General features: G+C 42.4%; 1 protein-coding gene across 2 annotated transcripts in view; it reads left to right on the top strand.

The window, feature by feature from the left end:
- Window positions 1-15367, top strand: part of ERCC6L2 (ERCC excision repair 6 like 2) — a 202292-nt gene extending 186925 nt beyond the window's left edge. Inside the window, exons 20-21 of one of the 2 annotated variants that reach the window (XM_059924459.1) lie at window positions 7717-7870; window positions 15109-15367. In XM_059924459.1, coding sequence (XP_059780442.1) covers window positions 7717-7849 — 133 coding nt within the window. In that variant the 3' untranslated portion in view covers window positions 7850-7870; window positions 15109-15367. Of the gene's footprint in view, window positions 1-7716; window positions 8019-15108 lie in introns of those variants that run through there. The other variant, XM_059924458.1, reaches the window with a different exon arrangement.
- Window positions 15368-25320: the final 9953 nt, after the last annotated feature.

The following is a 25320-nucleotide window of genomic DNA, read 5'->3' as shown; positions in this document are numbered from 1 at the left end:
GTAGTTGTGGCACACGGGCTCAATAGTTGTGGCGCATGGGCTTAGTTGCTCCACGGCATGTGGGATCTTCCCGGACCAGGGATCGAATCTGTGTCCCCTGCATTGGCAGGTGGATTCTTAACCACTGTGCCACGAGGGAAGCCCCAGTATGTAACTTTTTGAGACTGGATTTTTTTCACTCAGCATAATTCCTGTGGAGATTCTTCCAGGTTGTTACATGTAGCAATAGTTTGTTCTTTTTTATTGCTGAACAGTGTGCCATGGTATGATGTGCCACAATTTGTTAACCATTCACCCACTGAAGGAGATCTGGGCTGTTTCCAATTTTTGGCTACTATGAATAAAGCTGCTGTAAACATTTGTGTAGAGGTTTTTATGTGAACATAAGTACATAAGTCTTCATTTCTCTGGGATAAATGCTCACGGGTGGAATCGCTAGGGTAGAAGATATTTGCATGTTTAGTTTTTTTGTTTTTGTTTCTGTTTTTTTAAGAAACTACCAAATTGTTTTCTGGTATGGTTATCTCATTGTCATTTTAATTTGCATTTCCCTAATGGTTAATGATGCTGAGCATCTTTCATGTGCTTATTTGATTCTGTATATCCTTTCCAGTGAAATGTCTCTCTTCATGTTTTTTTGTCCATTTTCTAGTTGGATTGTTTGCTTTTTGACTACTGAGTTTTGAGAGGTTTGTATGTATTCTAGATATATGGATATATGGTTTACGAATATTTTCTCCCAGTATGTAGTTTGTCTTCTCATCTTCTTAACAGAGTCTTTCTCTGAACAAAGGCTTTCATTTTGATGAAGTCTAATTTAGGAAGTCTAAAGGATTTTTTTCCTTTTATGGTTTGTGATTTTATGTCAAGCCTAAGGACTCTTTGCCTAGCTCTGGATTCCAAAGATTTTCTTCTATGTTTTTTTCTAAAGGTTTTATAATTTTATGTTTTATGTTTAAGTCTGTGATCCACTTTTGAGTTCATTTTTGTAAAGTGTGGGAAGTTCTTATGGGCTGGGCCTGGATGTGGCACACATCACATGCTCACATCTCATTGGCTGGGACCCAGTCACATGGCTCCACCTGACAGCAAGGGAGGCTGAGACTGTATTCCAGGGGTGTGCGCAGCAGGAAGAGAGGATCACAGGGATCAGGTATTGATTGGTGAGCACTACAGTCTCTGCCACACCTAGTTATAATGTTCAAAAATGTTACTCCTTGCTCTGCTAATGTGTTCCAGAATATTTACCAAATAACTGGGAGCTGGCAATGTTTCTGTACCTGGAATGTAATAGATATTTTTTAAAAATTATTTATTTATTTATTTATTTATTTTTGGCTGTGTTGGGTCTTCGTTTCTGTGCGAGAGCTTTCTCTAGTTGCGGCGAGTGGGGCCACTCTTCATCGCGGTGCGCGGGCCTCTCACTATCGTGGCCTCTCTTGTTGCGGAGCACAGGCTCCAGACGCGCAGGCTCAGTAGCTGTGGCTCACGGGCCTAGTTGCTCCACGGCATGTGGGATCTTCCCAGACCAGGGCTCGAACCCATGTCCCCTGCATTGTCAGGCAGATTCTCAATCACTGCACCACCAGGGAAGCCCCTGTAATAGATATTTGATAAATATTGGTGGACTTTAAAAAAGGGAGGATCTTACTTTTTTCACATTGTCCTGCAAGATCAGACTCATGATCTCTATTTTACTGCTTGGGGAAGCTGTATTTTTCTGTCCCTCCTGGGAGGCCTGTGGAGGAGGGTTGACCTGGGTGTGACCTGGGTGTGAGAGGCTGGCTCTCCAGGAGGACGCGTGGATGCTATAGGCCCAGCCCTCTGTTCACCTGGTGTTCTGGAGGCAACAGCAGCAGCAGTGGGAGGGGTGGAGGTGCAGGAGCAGAGATGCCGGGGGAGCAGAAGGTTGGGTGTCTATTTAGCAAGGGAACAAGGACGTGAATTCCCAGCGGTGCAGAGCAGAAGGATTAAAGCGCAGCTCTTGGGTTAAAGTATGAGTGAGTTTACTGTGGGAGGTGACACCATCACCTGAAGCGGGAGCTGGCTCTAACAACCCAGGATGCAGGGAGGAAACCTTCCTGGATGTGAAGTGACCACTCAGCCAGGAACCTTTGGCCCTTGTTCCATCTCTGTGGTTTGTGCTCTGGGCTAGGGAAGCCGAGGTCAATAATTTCACCAGCATGGTCACAGACTAAGGGGAAGCTTCAGGAAAACCCCAAGAAAGCTCGGAAGAGAGAACTCATTCTCCTGACCGTCTGCACTGCTTGAGGTTAAGAATCTGTGTACCCCATTAAGACATCCTGGAACTGTGTGGTTCCCGTTCCAAACCAAACCAGAACCCCTGGGCTTCCAACTTTGTACCTATTCTTGGCAAAATCATTTTCTCCTTTCAAAAAGTGCGAGTGTAAGAAGAAAGAAGGCACACCACAAGTCTTCCCTCCAGGTCACTCTCCTTGAAGCACCCTAGTGTGAGAGGCAAGCGGGGACAACCTTAGGAGGCGCCGGCAATCTGCCTCCCACGCCGCCCCCAGGACAGCCACTCCACGGTGCGCGGAGAGGCGGGGGTGGGCAGTGGATGGTGAAGGAAAAACAAAAACCGTGAAAAAGCGTGGCAGTTTTTGCCAAGCTAGATGTGGCAGTGATGTCTGCCTGGGACCGGGACTCGGGTTGGGGACTGGGGGCTGGGGCTGGGGCCTGGGGCTGCCCTCCCTCACCCTGCCCAGCTCGCCTCTAACCCACCCAGTTAACCGAAGCGCCATAAGTGCTTCTTGAGTGTAACTGCCTCGTGCTCCTTGGATGCATTGGAACCTATGTCTACATAAAAGTTCAAAAGGGAAAAAAAGAAAGCCTAAATCTTCTAAACTTCAAACAGGGCGCTAGTCGGGTTCAGTTTACCCTGCATGAAGTTTGCAGTCAGTGACAGGGAAACAACAATAATTTTGCCCCGATGTCTCCTGCAAGAAGCATACTCCTAGAGCCCTCATAATCTCATTTAGGGGGGCCCACATTTCAGGAAGTGGGGCCGGGGGGAAGAGGCATCCCCTGGACTCGCGGAACTCAGGGCAAGTTTTCACAAAATGGACCTCATTCGGGGGGAAATGTTGTGTGTTTCTTGCCTCCCCACACAAAATTGATTTCAACAATTCCATTCGGCTCCATTTTCTTCTCTAACAGCTGTGTTTAGGTGGCGCTGGCTTTTGTGTGAGCTCTCTTTAGGATGGGGTGCACACACTGTAGTAATCCATTTTTTTCATCAGCTTGTTGCTAACAAAGGGCCGCCTAAGCCTGGGACACCCCTTCACATTCGGCTGTGGATGCCAATGAGCTTTCCTTCTGTCAGTTGGGGCCCTCTGTCAGGGCGAGGAGAGGGGAGTGTGTGTGTATGTGTGTGTGTGTGTGTGTGTGTGTGTGTGTGAGAGATGGGGGCAGGGGGGAGGGCAGGCACCGCCGGTTCAGAACCATCTCTGTGTGTGGTCTGAGGCTACTCCTCATTTCATGAAATCCAGGCTTCATTCCTGGCTCCGGTCAAACTTGCACGTCACTGAATGAGTCCCTTGTCCACTTTCCCAAACACCGCTGAGGTTTGAAAGGGCTCTGTGGGTAGACTGTTACTATCAGCAAAAGCAAACAAGCCGCCGTATTTAGAGAAGCATTTTCGAATATTTAAACATAATAAGCTTCAACTAGTCGTACGCAGTTGTGGCCAGGGGAAAAGCTGTGAATGTTCCTTCCTCACAGTGACCTTGACATTCCTCTGAGGGGTTGGCCCTGGGCGGGGCTGAGCTGCCTGTGCCTGGAGCTGGGAATGAGGGCCTGTCCCGCCTCCAAGGCCTCCAAGGGAGGGAGAGCCCGGGGGCAGTTTGTGTGGCAGCTTGAGTGTAATTCTCTCAGAGCCCCTTCATAATCAGATGTGGTCTGAGCCTAAGGTAAGGTCGTTTTTCCCACCCTTGGAAAAATTAAAAGCTCTGGGCAGCCCCTCCTTGTATAAGAAAGAAAGCCCTATGATTGCAGCGTAAATAAAAGGCTAAACTGGGTAGCTGTGGTGTCCCAAGCAGGTACAGCTAAGATTGTCCCTGTGGACGCGGCCTGGCACCCTCTGGGGCTGCTGATGGCTCTAGAATCGCCTTCCTGCAGCCACCCTCCCACGGCAGGATGGCACCAGACACCCGCCCACGAGGCCCCATTCCACCAGCTCAAAGTGGCTTTCTGGTGTATGGGGCAAGACAGAACCGTAAAGTCAGTCCTTCTCATCGGCCAGAATAAGGTCAGCGCCCTCCCCCACTTGAGCCAAAGGAGGCTTCCAGAGGCCACTCCAACCCCCCTAACCAGGCGTGGGGTCCAGGCTCCCAGGCCAGACTCTGCCTGTGCCACCCCAGGACTCTGAATGGGCTCCCTGTCTGCCAGAGCAAACAAGGTCCCCGTGGTGGGGAGGAGGTTACAAGGGACATGTAGGAAGACAGGGGACTTTTTCTCTCTGGATATTCCATTAGGGAAAGCCTGCCAAGGGATTTGTCAGAGTCCAATCTGCTCCAGTGTTATGGATTCACCAGTAAATAGCCCCATTCAAGGAAGACAAGGCCCAAAGGGCTCTTATAATGCCGCTGCTTCTTGCTCCCCAGCCAGAGCCACCTCCTGGCCACCCCAGGCTGCCACCCAGGTTTCCTCCCCGCTTTGGGCTCACACAGTTTGTCTGCCTGCCTTATACGTGCTCCGGGTTCTGGAGCACACAGTTGACTTACTTTAGCTTCTATCTTCCTATCTGTAAAATGTGAGTATTGATAGCTGACTTGCAGGGCTGTTATGGGGTTTAGAAAAGGGCCCGGCTTAGATAGTGCCTGGCCTCAGCAACTGCCCAATGAATGACTGCCTCATTCAAACTTTGAAGCACTTTGGGGAGCTCCCATAGCCTTGCTAACAACCCAGGAGTTCGATGGGAGCAAGGGGCCTGGGGCTGTGTTACTTGCTGTCAATCCACCTCTCAGAGCCCATTTCCCATGGGGACTGGTGGGGTGGCGGTGGGGACAGGACGTGGGTGTCTGACTTCTGACTGCATATCCTTCCTCCTTCAGTATACAACCCCTGGAGAAACCAGCATGCTGTCTTCACCCTGCCCCAGGGATCTCTAAGTTCCCTCCCCTCCAAGCCCCCTGTGGCCTGAGCCCTGGTGCAGCCTCCAGCATCCCAGCCCCTGATACACTCAGCACTGAAGCTCAGAGTGCAACCTAGAGAAGCCCTGGGCTCATTGCATTGGCAGGAGACCCGTGAAGGCAGAGAGGACCCACGTCACTACCAGGCCCCTCCTCAAGCCACTTGTCCTATACGTCAGGAGGGCATCCTGTGATTTCCTCCCAAGGAGACCTTGGAAAGTTGGACTTCTTTTTTTTTTTTTAATTGAAGTATAATTGATTTACAATGTTGTGTGAGTTTCAGGTGTACAGCAAAGTGATTCACTTATACATATATATATACTATTCTTTTTCATATTCTTTTCCATTATGGTTTATTACAGGATATTGAATATAGTTCCCTGTGCTATACAGTAGGACCTTATTGTTTATCTATTTTCTGTATAGTAGTTTGTATCTGCTAATCCCAAACTCCTAATTTATCCCTCACCCAAACTCTTTCCCCTTTGGTAACCATAAATTTGTTTTCTCTGTCTGTGAGTCTTTCTTTTTCTGACTTACTTCACTTAGTATGATAATCTCTAGTCCACCCATGTTGTTGCAAATGGCATTATTTCAATTCTTTGTTATAGCTGAGTAGTATTCCACTATATATATGTACCACATATTCTTTATCCATGCATTTGTTGATGGACATTTAGGTTGCTTCCATGACCTGGCTATTGTAAATAGTGCTGCAATGAACATTGGGGTGCATGTATCTTTTCGAGTTAGAGTTTTCTCCAGACATATGCTCAGGAGTGGGATTGCTGGATCATACGGCAACTCTATTTTTAGTTTTTTAAGGAGCCTCCATACTGTTTTCCATAGTGGCTGCACCAATTTATATTCCCACCAACAGTGTAGGAGGGTTCTTTTTCTCTACACCCTCTCCAGCATTTGTTATTTGTAGACTTTTTAATTATGGCCATTCTGACCGGTATTAGGTGGTACCTCATTGTACTTTTGATTTTCATTTCTTTGATAATTAGTGATGTTGAGCATCAAGAAGACAGACTTCTTGAGTCTGCGGCCCAATGGGCATGATTTGAGACCATGGAATCTCTTAGACAACCGTGCCTCCCATTTGGGAAGCTACAGGATAAGGAGAAAAAGAAGTGTTCTGAAAAGAGCAGGTGCTCAATAAAAACTTCTTGGCCTCATTTAGTTTATCCAGAAAAGAGAGGGCAGAAAAAAAGAAAAGAGTGGCTAAAAGGAGAGCAAAGTGAGGTTGGGAAGAAGAGAATTTCAAACTTGGAATTAACAGAGAAGCGATCCCTGGCATGTGCCACTAGGACAAAAATAGTGTTGACCCATGGCAGGCGACTTAGCACCAGTGCTTCAGTCCCCACACCCATAGGGGCTGATGATACCTCCCCCTGTGATGAGGAGGAGGGGCCACGGCCTGTGCAAAGTGGCTGGCTCAGAGTCAGAGCACAATGAATTGCTGGTCCATGCCCCTTGTGTTTCTTACTCTTCTGTAGAGGTAGGACCAGAGCCCATGGCTCAGGCTCCCAGAGAATGTTCTCCCTGCTCCCTCTGGAGGTCTTGTGTGTTGGAGCCCAATTACCTTTTTCTGCACCTCTTTAGCATGCAGTGCCTGGGCCTTGTCCCTCCTGTGGTGGGGCCTCGCTGCAGGAGGGAACATCTCTGAGAGTCCGTGGGCTCAGCGCCTGGCTGGCAGACTCCTTAAGCAGGACCAACATGCCAATGACTGCCAGGGTCCGCATTCCAGTCAGGAGACTTCTGCCACTGAAGCTGCCACGCGAAAAACTGCAAATCACCACAACAACTATAAACAGAAAACTGATTGAATAAATTAGATGCAACCATATGATGGAATACAATACAGCCATTATAAAGAATGAACTAGAGTGATCACATGCTAATTTGAAAGAGCTCTAATGTGTAGAAAGTAAAATCAGCAAGGGCCAGAGTTGTGGATAGAGAGAAATTACTTTTATATAAATAAAAAGTATATAATCTTTCCTGGTTTAGGAGCTGACATTTTTCTGTAAATGTCCAATCTCTGAAAGTTTCTTTTGGGGGGAACAGCTGGGATTTTATTGTACACTTCTCTGTACTGTTTTGTTTTGTTTTGTTACTCTATGTACGTACTGCTTTTAGTTTAAATAATGAGCATTGTATGTGGTGGTTACCTGAGATTAAGGACACTTGGAGGGAGTTTTGTTTAAAATAGAGCAGGAGTTGATTGGTGGGAAGGAGATAAGAGACCCTGACGGAGTTCAGCATGTTTGTGACGGTAGAGGCAGTTTCAGCTCGAGCTGTTTCTGATTAATCCCGGTGCCCTCCAGATGAATGGGATGTAAACCACAGACCGATTATGAGAATCCCAAGAAGGAAACTCCCTCTTCCTTCTATCTATCCACTCACTCATCTGCCCACCCACACACAGGACTGTAGTGTCTACCCACCACCCCACAAAAAAGGGGGGTAAAAGGGAGAAAGCAGTGCTGCTGCTAATAATAAATTATCCCTGTGGACAAATCCCCTCTCTGTTTCCCCCTTTCTCTCCTCTCTGTTGCAGCCCAGCACTCAGTGAAGGGAGATTTAAAAGATGCAGGGGAGCTGCTTACTCACATGTTAAAAAACCACAATTGGCAATGAAGAGAATCATTTTCCCTGGCACTGAAACAGAACACATGCGGTGGAGTCCCTGAGAGCTGGCAGCACACTAAAAGGTAAACAGCTATTGTGAAATGCATGAAATGCACCTCCCAGAAAGGCTCCACCCAAAAGTGTGGGCTGTTTTTCCAAATGTGCTCCAACTACTTAATTTCCCTGCCCTCTGAGTCAGCCCATATTTCCTGAGTGTTGCCCACATCCAGCTCTGCCCCTACCCCATGGGGTCAAAAATAACCAAAACTATCGCACAGCTGACTAGACCCAGCTGACAGGTCAGATCTGTTGTCTTACAGTGTCTACTCTGGGTCGGGACACCTGGATTTTACTCCTGGGGTGATGACCACTAGCTGGAGGCTAATTTGAAGAGTCATTTTTCCTCTTTTGGTCTGTTTGCTCTCCCACAGCATGTGTGGCAGTATATCCCACATATGTGCATAGGTTTATGTGTGTTTATTTGGGGGGGGTGGCTTTTGGAACAATGGGGAAAACCCATGTCCACCAAATCTAGGTAGGTAGGAACAGGAGGTAAAAATGAATCTGGATCAGAGAGGGCTTACTGGATGGAAAGGTAAAATTCTATGAAGAAAAAGGAGCATGGGTGGGTACAAGGAGAAGGGAAGGAGCTTGGAGGCCTAGGCCTCACTCTGGTAAGAAGATGGATCTGAAAGTTTGGAGTGTATGGAGAGAAGGTATGGGGAAAGAGGACCGACAGGAAAAGATCCTTGAAATCGTAAGTCTATCAGACGCAGGAAGAGAGAAGGATCCAAGGTCTGGGCAGAACAGTGAAATGGCACTTAAGGAGCTGAACACTTTATTTTGGGAGATGCAGGGCTGAAGACCCTCCTCTCTGTTGTCCAAATGCCACGGGTCTCTGATGCTCTGCTGGCCCCTAGAGGGATGCATTATAATAAATGCCACCAAACAAACATCCAGATTTGTGCTCTGATCCAGAGCTCCACAAGTCAGCCAAACTGTGTCTCCAGCTGATTTTCTAAGGAATTCAGAAATCACAGCAGGGAAGAATGCATAGAGAGGATGACAGAGCAGGTGACTGAGTCTCAGAAAAAGTTCAGGGCAATGTTTTCATGCTCTAGGGCTCTGCAAAGTTGCAAAAGCTTTCTGCTCTGTGAAAATCTGTTATTAAAAGCCAGACTTAGCAAAGAGACAAATGAGGGAGGAAAGTTGGGGCTCAGGGTCAACTGAATCTTATTATCAAGGAAGGTGGCATATCCCTGAAGGGACTACATGGTCTGCTCTAAAAATATTAGCCAGCATTTATGTGATCAGCCACTTCTATGACAGGTGCTGCTTTAGGCATGTTACAGCTCACCCATTTCATTCTTACCCCAGCCCTACAAAGCAGAAGTGTATAATTATTATCCTAATTCCAGTTTTAAAGATGAGGAAACTAAGACATAAATTGGTTTAGTAACTTCCTTGCAGTCACACAGTTAGTAAGTATATCATTATCTTTTGTTGCCTAACAAATTACCACAAAGTCAGTGGCTCAAAACAAAGCTCATTTATTACCTCATTTATTATCTGATATTATTTATTATTCTTGTGTCAGGAACCAGGCACAGCTTACCTGAGTGATCTGGCTCAAGGTGTCTTATGAGGCTGCAATCAAGGTATCAGCCAGGGCTGGGGTTTCATCTGGAGACTTGACTGGGGAAGGATTTGATTCCAAACTCACAGGGTTTTTGGAGGTGGCAGATCCTTGAGTACTGTTGGGGTGAAAGCCTCAGTTCCCTGCTGACTGTTGGCCAAATACCACCTCATTTCCTTGTCTCATGGGCTTCTTTTTATGATGACTCACAGCATGGCAGCTTGCATCATCAAAGCCCGCCTGGGAGAGGGTCTGCTAGCAAAGAAGTTACAATCTAATGCAACATAATCACAAAAATGGCATATTCTGTTAGTTAGAAGAAGTCACATGCTCCCACTCTCAAAGGGAAGGATTGCACAGGGCCAGAATGCAGGAGGCAGGATCACTGGAGGCCATCATCGAGGCTGGTTACCACAGTAAGCACAGTGCTTTATCTGAATGCAGGCAGTATGGCACCAAAGCTTACACGCCTAACCACTATGATCTTCTACCACTGATGGCTTTGCCATTTCTGTCTAGCACCCAGATCCTTGATGCCCTTCCTCTTTTGTGTGTCCTTATCTTTAATTCACAGAGCCCTTGAAAGAAATAGCAAAGCCTCCACTGGATTCTAGCCACCAAATTAAAGAAGGATGCAATCTACTGTCAAATGATTCCTGAACCCTCCAGACTTTATCAGACAGGGACCCAACAGGAAAGAGAAGGCACACACAAATTACAACAATTAGAATAGGGTTTCTTTACAAAGGTACTATTTACAAGGTGTAGGCTAAGGCAGTGGAGCTGTTATTACCACCAGACCAAATGGGATGAGGAAAGGAGAAGTTATGGGCTCCTGGAAGGAGAGAGTTGTGTGGAGGATGCCTTCCTGAGAGGTGACTTTGCAGGGAGGAAGCCAGAGAAATGAATACCCTGGACCCCTCTCCCCCCCGCTCCCTCTGATCTCCTGTTGGGGCCCCCATTGGCCAAGCCCACCCAGAAGCCTGAGGAACTGGCAACTGTAGAAGGCAGTCCATACAAGCCACACTCCGAGGATGGGGTCAGTTGGGAGGGTGAGGGTGGATGGCGAGAGGGGGAAGGTGGCAAACAGGATGCCCAGCACTTAGACCAGTCCTTTAGGAGGTTCCCCTGGAAGGTTTAAGTGTTTGCCAAACCTTAGTATCTCGGGAGAACTTAAAACTAAAGTTTTAAGAGCAGAGAAAATTGAACACCAATCAGAAAGGAAAATAGAGCCATTTCCAAGTTAAGTGTGAATGTATGATTTAATTTATTAAGCATTTATTTTATCCCAATCTTTCAGTAGCACAAACAGCTAAAGTGAAACAAGCTATTGCTTTGTGTAATTCTAAATCTTCTATAGGTTCCCACTGTAGACCCATAGTCTAGAACTTAATTTATAATAAAAATGCTATTATTATTGTGTTGTTACCATTATCATTATTATTATGATTATATAGCAATTTTATATCTCACAGATCACTTTAAATGCGTTATCTCACTTAGAAATTATCTATTCCAGGAAGCCATTAATTTCACTGAAGCTTAAGGGAACCATCAGAAATAAGGAATTCTTAAACAGGATTCAGTGTTTACTTGGCATGGGACCACTGTTTTTCCCAGTCCTCCTTTGTATAGACCCCTATTTCTTTCTGAAAATTTGGGAGATGAAAGATGGATGTCTAACAGAGAGCCCTGTTCTGGCTCTGCCCAGGAGACTCAAAAATGTGTTGCTCTGATTATAATTATTAGTCTAATATACTACCCACTTGAAGGTTGTGATACATCCCTGGGATGGAATACTAAGCAAGCACTAAAAATGATGTGCATGATGCAAAAGAACTTATGTATAAAACAGAAACAGACTCATGGACATAGAAAACAAACTTATGGTTATCAAAGGGGATAGGGGGAAGGAGTGATAAACTGGGAGTTTGGGATTAGCAAATACAAACTACTATATAGAAAACAGACAAACAGATTCATCAAGAAAAAAAGGGAGAAGAATCAAATCAATACAATTAGAAATGAAAACGAAGTAACAACTGACACTGCAGAAACACAAAGGAGCATGAGAGATTTCTACAAGCAACTATATGCCAATAAAATGGACATCCTGGAAGAAATGAACAAATTCTTAGAAAGGTATAACCTTCCAAGACTGAACCAGGAACAAATAGAAAATATAAACAGACCAATCAGAAGCACTGAAATGGAGACTGTGATAAAAACTCTTCCAACAAACAAAAGCTCAGGACCAGATGGCTTCACAGGCAAAATCTATAAAACATTTAGAGGAGACCTAACACCTATCCTTCTCAAATTCTTCCAAAATATAGCAGAGGGTGGAACACTCCCAAACTCATTCTACGAGGCCACCATCACCCTGATACCAAAACCAGACAAAGATGTCACAAAGAAAGAAAACCACAGGCCAATATCACTGATGAACATAGATGTAAAAATCCTCAACAAAATACTCGCAAACAGAATCCAACAGCACCATTAAAAGGATCATACACCATGATCAAGTGGGGTTTATCCCAGGAATGCAAGGATTCTTCAATATACGCAAATCAATCAATGTGATACACCATATTAACAAATTGAAGGAGAAAAACCATATGATCATCTCAATAGATGCAGAGAAAGCTTTTGACAAAATTCAACACCCATTTATGATAAAAACCCTCCAGAAAGTAGGCATAGAGGGAACTTTCCTCAACATAATAAAGGCCATATATGACAAAACCCATAGCCAACATCGTCCTCAATGGGGAAAAACTGAAACCATTTCCACCAAGATCAGGAACAAGACAAGGTTGCCCACCCTCACCACTATTATTCAACATAGTTTTGGAAGTTTTAGCCACAGCAATCAGAGAAGAAAGAGAAATAAAAGGAATCCAAATCAGAAACGAAAAAGTAAAGCTGTCACTGTTTGCAGATGACATGATACTATACATAGAGAATCCTAAAGATGCTACCAGAAAACTACTAAAGCTAATCAATGAATTTGGTAAAATAGCAGGATACAAAATTAATGCACAGAAAACTCTTGCATTCCTATATACTAATGATGAAAAATCTGAAAGTGAAATTAAGGAAACACTCCCATTTACCATTGCAACAAAAAGAATAAAATACCTAGGAATAAACCTACCTAAGGAGACAAAAGACCTGTATGCAGAAAATTATAAGACTCTGATGAAAGAAATTAAAGATGATACAAATAGATGGAGAGATATACCATGTTCTTGCATTGGAAGAATCAACATTGTGAAAATGACTCTACTACCCAAAGCAATCTACAGATTAAATGCAATCCCTATCAAACTACCACTGGCATTTTTCACAGAACTAGAACAAAAAATTTCACAATTTGTATGGAAGCGCAAAAGACCCCGAATAGCCAAAGCAATCTTGAGAAAGAAAAACAGAGCTGGAGGAATCAGGCTCCTGGACTTCAGACTATACTACAAAGCTACAGTAATCAAGACAGTATGGTACTGGCACAAAAACAGAAATATAGATCACTGGAACAGGATAGAAAGCCCAGAGATAAACCCACGCACATGTGGTCACCTTATTTTTGATAAAGGAGGCAAGAATATACAGTGGAGAAAAGACAGCCTCTTCAATAAGTGGTGCTGGGAAAACTGGACAGCTACGTGTAAAAGAATGAAATTAGAACACTCCCTAACACCATATGCAAAAATAAAGCCAAATTGGATTAAAGACCTAAATTTAAGACCAGACACTGTAAAACTCTTAGAGGAAAACATAGGCAGACACTCTATGACATAAATCACAGCACGATCCTTTTTGACCCACCACCTAGAGAAATGGAAATAAACAAATGGGACCTAATGAAACTTAAAAGATATTGCACAGCAAAGGAAAACATAAATAAGACAAAAAGATAACCTTCAAAATGGGAGAAAATCTTCGCAAATGAAGCAACTGACAAAGGATTAACCTCCAAATTTTACAAGCAGCTCATGCAACTCAACATCAAAAAAAACAACAACCCCATCAAAAAATGGGCAGAAGACCTAAATAGACATTTCTCCAAAGAAGATATACAGAGTGCCAACAAACACATGAAAGAATGCTCAACATCATTAATCATTAAAGAAATGCAAATCAAAACTACAATGACATATCATCTCACACCACTCAGAGTGGCTATCATCAAAAAATCTACAAACAGTAAATGCTGGAGAGGGTGTGGAGAAAATGGAACCCTCTTGCACTGTTGGTGGGAATGTAAATTGATACATCCACTATGGAGAACAGTATGGAAGTTCCTTACAAAACTAAACTTAGAACTACCATACTGCCTAGCAATCCCGCTAATGGGAATATACCCTGAGAAAACCATAATTCAAAAAGAGTTATGTACCACAATGTTCCTTGCAGCTCTATTTACAATAGCCAGGACATGGAAGCAACCTAAGTGTCCATTGACAGATGAATGGATAAAGAAGATGTGGCACATATATACAATGGACTATTACTCAGCCATAAAAAGGAACAAAATTGAGTTATTTGTAGTGAGATGGATGGACCTAGAGTCTGTCATACAGAGTGAAGTAAGTCAGAAAGAGGAAAACAAATACCGTATGCTAACACATATATTTGGAACCTTAAAAAAAAAAAAGGTTCTGAAGAACCTAGGGGCAGGACAGGAAAAAAGAGGCAGACGTATAAAATGGACTTGAGGACACTGGGAGTGGGAAGAATAAACTGAGACGAAGTGAGAGAGTGGCATGGTCATATATACAGTATCAAATATAAAATAGATAGCTAGTGGGAAGTATCTGCATAGTACAGGGAGATCAGCTTGGTGCTTTGTGACCGCCTAGAAGGGTGGGATAGGGAGGGTGGGAGAGAGATGCAAGAGGGAGGAGATATGGGGATATATGTATATGTATAGCTGATTTGCTTTGTTATAAAACAGAAACTAACACACCATTGTAAAGCAATTATACTCCAATGAAGATGTTAAAAAAAAAAAGAACACGTACTACTGTGAAACTCAATTTTTGAAGAAATTATATGTGCCTCTGTGTGTGTGTATGTGAGTTAGAGTATATTTTTAAGTCATGGAGAGTAGATGTGAAAATATTCTCAAAAGTTAACAGGTGGAATTCTAGGTCATTATCACTTTTTTTTGTTTTGTTTCTTGCACTGTTTAAATCAACATGTAATTAACATGTAAGAAAATTGTTAAGGTATTAAAAAATATCCTGCTTATAACACCTTGGGGACAGACCAAAGCCCCAGGGTCCCCACAGGGCACAGCTCTAGACACTCTTGTCATATTGTGTCCTCTGCACACTGTGCAAAGGGGACCCCTTAGAGTCTTCATTCCACCCCTTGGCTACCCTGGTGTTTATTATAAATATGCATTGTTTTAGGTAAGAACAAAAAGGCTGGCCTCAGTGTCCCAACAGAGAAAGCCAAGGTGAGCCACCCTAGACATGGCAGTCCAGTCTAAGCTAGGCCTTATCTCTATGTCTTTTACTTTTTTCCTTCCCATGGCCTCTGGGGTCAGGGGCTAGTGGGTATAGTGTTGATATGGGCTCTGGTATTCTGATTGTATAACTTAAATCTGGTGTGGTCCCTGCCTTCTTTATGTTTCACTTCCTATTTGCAAAATGGTGATGCTGTTTTCTCATCCAGGAAAGAGGCCCTTCTAGATATCCCTGGACTCCTTCCTGCACCCCATCCTGTTCCAGCTGGGCTCCAGATGAGAAATATTAACCAACACTTCCTCTGTGTAAAATCATTGCCAGTGATGCTTTCATTAAAGATATTCCCAGATCATATAAGGTCTTCTTGGTTCCCAGCAAATCACCTGAAGTGACCTCATTCTGGAGATGTATGACCTGAGCTCTCCGCACGTCCTCTTCCATATGAAAAACACTCTTTTGGGATGTCTCCTTTCCCCAATATTTCTCTCCTGAAGGCAGTGACCTTTGCTTCTTTTCACTTGCTTTCCCAGTTCCAGATTCTATTATGTTCCCTAGCGAGTCTGTAAAATTTCCCTTTTTGGAAATGTTTCAGGTTGAGGAAGGTTTTTACAGGCATGGTACTCCTGATGATGAATGGATTCACTTCTCAGCATCTGTTTTTTACCTCCCTTCAAAGGGATGGAAAGCTAGAGAACATTTGATGGCTAAAGGCCCAAGTGTTGAGGAACTGAGCCCATGTCTTTTTCCTCCTAGTGATCATTTCCCTACTTCTGGAATATCTTTTCCCTGCCTCATTAGACTGTTTCACACCTTGGCCTCAACTTTGGTATTCTCAAATCAGAACCAAAAAAGTGAAGCAGAGTCAATCCCCAAAGACCAGTGTCAGGGGGAGGCAGGGAGTACAGAGGAAGCCCCCCATCTCCTATAGACTGTGAGCTTAATCACTGCTCTCCACCAGAGCTCTTACTGTTTCAAGTCATCACGAGCCACTGCCACCAGCCTAAGGGAATACTCCTGAGTGATGGAATGTCCAACGAAGTCCACAGAAAGGCAGGAAAGGAGGAGAAACAAAAGACGTGGACAGAGATACAGCACAGGTCCTAATACCTAGTGCAGTATCTCCTTTAAAAGGCACCACACCCTTAGGTGCAGAGGACAGGGCCTGGGTTGGCACCTCACCTGAGCAGTTCATTAGTTGGGGGAATGAGTCACATAAAAAGCTCCACTCCAAGCATCAAGACATTGCGGTCCTGAGACGAGGCAAGATGGCGGAAGAGTAAGACGCGGAGATCACCTTCCTTCCCACAGATACAGTAGAAATACATCTACACATGGAACTGCTCTTACAGAACACCCACTGAATGCTGGCAGAAGACGTCAGACCTCCCAAAAGGCAAGAAAGTCCCCACGTACTTGGGTAGGGCAAAAGAAAAAAGAAATAACAGAGACAAAAGAATAGGGACGGGACCTGCACCAGTGGGAGGGAGCTGTGAAGGAGGAAAGGTTTCCACACACTAGGGAGCCCCTTCGTGGGGAGAGACTGTGGGTGGCAGAGGGGGGAAGCTTCAGAGCCACGGAAGAGAGCGCAGCCACAGGGGTGCGGAGGGCAAACCGGAGAGATTCCTGCACAGAAGATCAGTGCCGAGTAGCACTCACCAGCCTGAGAGGCTTGTCTGCTCAGCCACCGGGGCGGACGGGGCTGGGAGCTGAGGCTCGGGCTTCAGTGCTAGCCGGGAGGGAGTCCAGGAAAAAGTCTGCAGCTGCCGAAGAGGCAAGAGACTTTTTCTTGCCTCTTTGTTTCACGGCGCGCAAGGAGAGGGGATTCAGAGAGCCGCCTAAACGAGCTCCAGAGATGGGCGCGAGCCGCGGCTATCAGCGTGGATCCCACAGCAACAGGGGCGCAGAGTGAAAAACGGAGAGATTCCCGCATGGAGGCTCGGCGCCGAGCAGCACTCAGCAGCCCGAGAGGCTTGTCTGCTCAGCCGCCGGGACAGGCAGGGGCTGGGAGCTGAGGCTCTAGCTTCGGTGCTAGCCGGGAGGGAGTCCGGGAAAAAGTCTGCAGCTGCCGAAGAGGCAAGAGACTTTTTCTTGCCTCTTTGTTTCGCGGTGCGCAAGGAGAGGGGATTCAGAGCGCCACCTAAACGAACTCCAGAGAAGAGCACGAGCCGCGGCTAACAGCGCGGACCCCAGAGGCAGGCAGGAGACGTTAGGGCTGCTGCTGCCGCCACCAGGAAGCCTGTGTGCAAGCACAGGTCACTCTCCACACCGCCTCTCCTGGGAGCCGGTGCAGCCCGCCACTGCCAGGCTCCTGTGATCCGGGGACAACTTCCCCGGGAGAACGCACGGCGCACCTCAGGCTGCTGCAACGTCACGCCGGCCTCTGCCGCTGCAGGCTCACACCACATCCGTACCCATCCATCCCACCGTCCTGAGTGAGCCAGAGCCCCCGAAGCAGCTGCTCCTTTAACCCCGTTCTGTCTGGGCGGGGAAGAGACGCCCTCAGGCGACCTACACGCAGAGGCGGGTCCAAATCCAAAGCTGAACCCCGGGAGCTGTACGAACAAAGAAGAGAAAGGGAAATCCCTCCCAGCAGCCTCAGAAGCAGCAGATTAAAGCTCCACAAACAACTTGATGTGCCTGCATCTGTTGAATACCTGAATAGACAACGAATCATCCCAAATTCAGGAGGTGGATGTTGGGAGCAAGATATATTAATTTTTCCCCTTTTCCTTTTTTTGTGAGTGTATATGTGTATGCTTCTGGGTGAGATTTTGTCTGTATAGCTTTGCTTTCACCATTAGTCCTAGGGTTAGGTCCGTCCGTTTTTTTGTTGTTGTTTTTTTTTTTCTTTTTTTACTTAAAAAATTTTTTTCCTAATAAATGTTTTCTTAATAATTTTTTACTTTTTTCCTATTTTTAGAAATTAAAAAAAAATTTTTAATACGTTTTTTCATATTTTTTATTTTTAAAAATTAAAATTTTTTTCTTAATAAATTTTTTCTTAATTTTTTTCTTATTTTTTATTATAAAAACAACAAAAAGAATAAAATACCTAGGAATAAACCTACCTAGGGAGACAAAAGACCTGTATGCAGAAAACTATAAGACACTGATGAAAGAAATTAAAGATGATACCAACAGATGGAGAAATATACCATGTTCTTGGATTGGAAGAATCAACATTGTGAAAATGAGTATACTACCCAAAGCAATCTACAGATTCAATGCAATCCCTATCAAATTACCAATGGCATTTTTTACGGAGCTAGAACAAATCATCTTAAAATTTGTATGGAGACACAAAAGACCCCGAATAGCCAAAGCAGTCTTGAGGCAAAAAAATGGAGCTGGAGGAATCAGACTCCCTGACTTCAGACTATACTACAAAGCTACAGTAATCAACACAATATGGTACTGGCACAAAAACAGAAACATAGATCAATGGAACAAGATAGAAAGCCCAGAGATTAACCCACGCACCTATGGTCAACTAATCTATGACAAAGGAGGCAAAGATATACAATGGAGAAAAGACAGTCTCTTCAATAAGTGGTGCTGGGAAAACTGGACAGCTACATGTAAAAGAATGAAATTAGAATACTCCCTAACACCATACACAAAAATAAACTCAAGATGGATTAGAGACCTAAATATAAGACTGGACACTATAAAACTCTTAGAGGAAAACATAGGAAGAACACTCTTTGACATAAATCACAGCAAGATCTTTTTTGATCCACCTCCTAGAGTATGGAAATAAAAACAAAAATACACAAGTGGGACCTAATGAAACTTCAAAGCTTTTGCACAGCAAAGGAAACCATAAACAAGACGAAAAGACAACCCTCAGAATGGGAGAAAATATTTGCAAATGAATCAACAGACAAAGGATTAATCTCCAAAATATATAAACAGCTCATTCAGCTCAATATCAAAGAAACAAACACCCCAATCCAAAAATGGGCAGAAGACCTAAATAGACATTTCTCCAAAGAAGACATACAGACGGCCACGAAGCACATGAAAAGATGCTCAACATCACTAATTATTAGAGAAATGCAAATCAAAACTACAGTGAGGTATCACCTCACTCCTGTTAGAATGGGCATCATCAGAAAATCTACAAACAACAAATGCTGGAAAGGGTGTGGAGAAAAGGGAACCCTCTTGCACTGTTGGTGGGAATGTAAATTGATACAGCCACTATGGAGAACAATATGGAGGTTCCTTAAAAAACTAAAAATAGAATTACCATATGACCCAGCAATCCCACTACTGGGCATATACCCAGAGAAAACCATAATTCAAAAAGACACATGCACCCGAATGTTCATTGCAGCACTATTTACAATAGCCAGGTCATGGAAGCAACCTAAATGCCCATCAACAGACGAATGGATAAAGAAGTGGTGGTACATATATACAATGGAATATTACTCAGCCATAAAAAGGAACGAAATTGAGTCATTTGTTGAGACGTGGATGGATCTAGAGAGTGTCATACAGAGTGAAGTAAGTCAGAAAGAGAAAAACAAATATCGTATATTAATGCATGTATGCGGAACCTAGAAAAATGGTACAGATGAGCCAGTTTGCAGGGCAGAAGTTGAGACACAGATGTAGAGAATGGACATATGGACACCAAGGGGGGAAAACTGCGGTGGGGTGTGGATGGTGGTGTGCTGAATTGGGCGATTGGGATTGACATGTATACACTGATGTGTATAAAACTGATGCCTAATAAGAACCTGCAGTATAAAAAAACAAACAAAACAACTAATACTAAACTTTCATTGGGTTATTTGTATGGAAATATGTTAATATAAATGTTTCAGACATTACATGAAATTTCCAAAAATCTTATATTTGTATTTGTATGGAAATATGTATGGAAATATGTTAATATAAATGTTTCAGACATTACATGAAATTTCTAAAAATCTTATATTTGTATTTGTATGGAAATATGTTTGGAAATATGTTAATATAAATGTTTCAGACATTACATGAAATTTCTAAAAATCTTATATGTTCTGGTATAATGTTATAAGTAATAATCCTAGTTATTACTTTAAAATGTATATCTCAGAAATAACTAATTTTCTTGTCAACTGCATTATTATGAACTTTCATCAAATCTTTAACCATGGTCATTTTTAAGTCTTTTGTCATTTACAGACAGTTCTGGGTGTACTCTGATGATTTTGCAAATATGTTCCTATAAAAGGGTTTCATCTTCAAGAAATTCATGGAAAAGACTCTGACAAGTACAGGTTTCTGGTAACTGACTGTACTGCTGAACTGAATGAATAAGCATTTTCAGAACTCTAATGAAAAACTGATGAACTCATAAAAGTGCTAACAAAATATCAAGATGAAAAAAAAAATGAATTACATGGGACTGAGTGAACTGATGAGGATGAGTATAATTTTTGTGACTTTCTGTCTGAATTTAAAAAAAAAAAAATCCCACAAGGTCTCAGGCAAAAAATATACAAATCAATTTTCACTGCAAAGTAAAGGAGCTGTTACAGTGGAGGATTACTGGACTGAATGTCAATATTATGACATAGTATGAGTGTGTTTCATGTTTGGTAATTGCAATCATTGTTGCTTTTGTTGTGGTCATCCATGTACAATGCTTGGTGTCAGTCTATTTATCTCTTGTAAAAATAAAATACAGTGTGTGTGTGTGAAAAAAAAATTAATAAATCTATTTTTAAAAATTAAAAAAAATTTTTTCTTAATAAATTTATTCTTAATTATTTTTCTTATTTTTTATTATAATAGTTTTATTTTATTTTATTTTATCCTCTTTCTTTCTTTCTTTCTTTCTATTTTTTTCTCCCTTTTATTCTGAACCATGTGGATGAAAGGCTCTTGGTGCTCCAGCCAGGCATCAGGGCTGTGCCTCTGAGGTGGGAGAGCCAACTTCAGAACACTGGTCCACAAGAGACCTTCCAGCTCCACGTAATACCAAATGGTGAAAATCTCTCAGAGATCTCCATCTCAACATCAAGACCCAGCTTCATTAAACGACCAGCAAGCTACAGTGCTGGACACCCTATGCCAAACAACTAGCAAGACAGGAACACAGCCCCATCCATTAGCAGAGAGGCTGCCTAAAATCATAATAAGGCCACAGACACCCCAAAACACACCACCAGACGTGGACGTGCCCACCAGAAAGACAAGATCCAGCCTCATCCACCAGAACACAGGCACTAGTCCCCTCCACCAGGAAACCTACACAACCCACTGAACCAACCTTAGCCACTGGGGACAGATACCAAAAACAATGGGAAATACGAACCTGCAGCCTGTGAAAAGGAGACCCCAAACACAGTAAGATAAGAAAAATGACAAGACAAAAAAACACACAGCAGGTGAAGGAGCAGGGTCAAAACACACCAGACCTAACAAATGAAGAGGAAATAGGCAGTCTACCTGAAAAAGAATTCAGAATAATGATAGTAAAGATGATCCAAAATCTTGGAAATAGAATAGACAAAATGCAAGAAACATTTAACAAGGATATAGAAGAACTAAAGAGGAACCAAGCAAAGATGAAAAACACAATAAATGAAATTAAAAATACTCTAGACGGGATCAATAGCAGAATAACTGAGGCAGAAGAACGGATATGTGACCTGGAAGATAAAATAGTGGAAATAACTACTGCAGAGCAGAATAAAGAAAAAAGAATGAAAATAACTGAGGACAGTCTCAGAGCCCTCTGGGACAACATTAAACGCACCAACAGTCGAATTATAGGGGTCCCAGAAGAAGAAGAGAAAAAGAAAGGGACTGAGAAAATATTTGAAGAGATTATAGTTGAAAACTTCCCTAATATGGGAAAGGAAATAGTTAATCAAGTCCTGGAAGCAGAGAGAGTCCCATACAGGATAAATCCAAGGAGAAACACGCCAAGACACATACTAATCAAACTATCAAAAATTAAATATAAAGAAAACATATTAAAAGCAGCAAGGGAAAAACAACAAATAACACCCAAGGGAATCCCCATAAGGTTAACAGCTGATCTTTCAGCAGAAATTCTGCAAGCCAGAAGGGAGTGGCAGGATATACTTAAACTGATGAAGGAGAAAAACCTACAACCAAGATGACTCTACCCAGCAAGGATCTCATTCAGATTTGATGGAGAAATTAAAACCTTTACAGACAAGCAAAAGCTGAGAGAGCTCAGCACCACCAAACCAGCTTTACAACAAGTGCTAAAGGAACTTCTCTAGGCAAGAAACACAAGAGAAGGAAAACACCTACAATAACAAACCCAAAATATTTAACAAAATGGGAATAGGAACATACATATCGATAATTACCTTAAATGTAAATGGATTAAATGCTCCCACCAAAAGACACAGATTGGCTGAATGGATACAAAAACAAGACCCATATATATGCTGTCTACAAGAGACCCACTTCAGACCTAGAGACACATACAGACTGAAAGTGAGGGGATGGAAAAAGATATTCCATGCAAATGGAAATCAAAAGAAAGCTGGAGTAGCAATTCTCATATCAGACAAAGTAGACTTTAAAATAAAGAATATTACAAGAGACAAAGAAGGACACTATATAATGATCAAGGGATCCATCCAAGAGGAAGGTATAACAATTGTAAATATTTATGCACCCAACATAGGAGCACCTCAATACATAAGGGAAATACTAACAGCCATAAAAGGGGAAATCGACAGCAACACAATCAGAGTAGGGGACTTTAACACCCCACTTTCACCAATGGACAGATCATCCAAAATGAAAATAAATAAGGAAACACAAGCTTGAAATGATACATTAAACAAGATGGACTTAATTGATATTTATAGGACATTCCACGCAAAAAAAACAGAATACACATTTTTCTCAAGTGCTCATGGAACATTCTCCAGGATAGATCATATCTTGGGTCACAGATCAAGCCTTGGTAAATTTAAGAAAATTGAAATCGTATCAAGTATCTTTTCCGACCACAACGCTATGAGACTAGATATCAATTACAGGAAAACATCTGTAAAAAATACAAACACATGGAGGCTACACAATACACTACTTAATAACGAAGTGATCACTGAAGAAATCAAAGGGGAAATCAAAAAATACCTAGAAACAAATGACAATGGAGACACGACGACCCAAAACCTATGGGATGCAGCAAAAGCAGTTCTAAGAGGGAAATTAATAGTAATACAAGCCTACATCAAGAAACAGGAAACATCTCGAATAAACAACCTAACCTTGCACCTAAAGCAATTAGAGAAAGAAGAGCAAAAAAACCCCAAAGCTAGCAGAAGGAAAGAAATCATAAAGATCAGATCAGAAATAAATGAAAAAGAAATGAAGGAAACAATAGCAAAAATCAATGAAACTAAAAGCTGGTTCTTGAAGAAGATAAACAAAATTGATAAACCATTAGCCAGACTCATCAAGAGAAAAAGGGAGAAGACTCAAATCAATAGAATTAGAAATGAAAAAGAAGTAACCACTGACACTGCAGAAATACAAACGATCATGAGAGATTACTACAAGCAACTCTATGCCAATAAAATGGACAACCTGGAAGAAATGGACAGATTCTTAGAAATGCACAACCTGCCGAGACTGAACCAGGAAGAAATAGAAAATATGAATAGATCAATCACAAGCACTGAAATTGGAACTGTGATTAAAAATCTTCCATCAAACAAAAGCCCAGGACCAGATGGCTTCACAGGCGAATTCTATCAAACATTTAGAGAAGAGCTAACACCTATCCTTCTCAAACTCTTTCAAAATATTGCAGAGTGAGGAACACTCCCCAACTCACTCTACGAGGCCACCATCACCCTGATACCAAAACCAGACAAAGATGTCACAAAGAAAGAAAACTACAGGCCAATATCACTGATGAACATAGATGCAAAAATCCTCAACAAAATACTAGCAAACAGAATCCAACAGCACATTAAAAGGATTATACACCATGATCAAGTGGGGTTTATTCCAGGAATGCAAGGATTCTTTAATATACGCAAATCGATCAACGTGATACATCATATTAACAAATTGAAGGAGAAAAACCATATGATCATCTCAATAGATGCAGAAAAAGCTTTTGACAAAATTCAACACCCATTTATGATAAAAGCCCTGCAGAAAGTAGGCATAGAGGGAACTTTCCTCAACATAATAAAGGCCGTATATGACAAACCCACAGCCAACATTGTCCTCAATGGTGAAAAACTGAAACCATTTCCACTAAGATCAGGAACAAGACAAGGTTGCCCACTCTCACCACTATTATTCAACATAGTTTTGGAAGTGTTAGCCACAGCAATCAGAGAAGAAAAAGAAATAAAAGGAATCCAAATCGGAAAAGAAGAAGTAAAGCTGTCACTGTCTGCAGATGACATGATACTATACATAGAGAATCCTAAAAATGCTACCAGAAAACTACTAAAGCTAATCAATGAATTTGGTAAAGTAGCAGGATACAAAATTAATGCACAGAAATCTCTTGCATTCCTATATACTAATGATGAAAAATCTGAAAATATAATTAAGAAAACACTCCCGTTTTCCACTGCAACAAAAAGAATAAAATATCTAGGAATAAACCTACCTAAGGAGACAAAAGACCTGTATGCAGAAAATTATAGGACATTGATGAAAGAAATTAAAGATGATAGAAATAGATGGAGAGATATACCATGTTCTTGGATTGGAAGAATCAACATTGTGAAAATGACTCTACTACCCAAAGCAATCTACAGATTCAATGCAATCCCTATCAAACTACCACTGGCATTTTTCACAGAACTAGAACAAAAAATTTCACAATTTGTATGGAGACACAAAAGACCCCGAATAGCCAAAGCAATCTTGAGAACGAAAAATGGAGCTGGAGGAATCAGGCTGCCTGACTTCAGACTATATTACAAAGCTACATTAATCAAGACAGTTTGGTACTGGCACAAAAACAGAAATATAGATCAATGGAACAGAATAGAAAGCCCAGAGATAAACCCACGCACATATGGTCACCTTATCTTTGATAAAGGAGGCAAGCATATACAGTGGAGAAAAGACAGCCTCTTCAATAAGTGGTGCTGGGAAAATTGGACAGGTACATGTAAAAGTATGAAATTAGAACACTCCCTGACACCATACAGAAAAATAAACTCAAAATGGATTAAAGACCTAAGTGTAAGGCCAGACACTATCAAACTCTTAGAGGAAAACATAGGCAGAACACTCTATGACATTCATCACAGCAAGATCCTTTTTGACCCAGCCCCTAGAGAAATGGAAATAAAAACACAAATAAACAAATGGGACCTAATGAAACTTAAAAGCTTTTGCACAGCAAAGGAAACCATAAACAAGACCAAAAGACAACCCTCAGAATGGGAGAAAA

Source organism: Balaenoptera ricei, chromosome 6 (genome assembly GCF_028023285.1).
Source record: "Balaenoptera ricei isolate mBalRic1 chromosome 6, mBalRic1.hap2, whole genome shotgun sequence".
NCBI lineage: Eukaryota > Metazoa > Chordata > Mammalia > Artiodactyla > Balaenopteridae > Balaenoptera > Balaenoptera ricei.
This window is presented reverse-complemented; position numbering and strand designations above follow the sequence as displayed.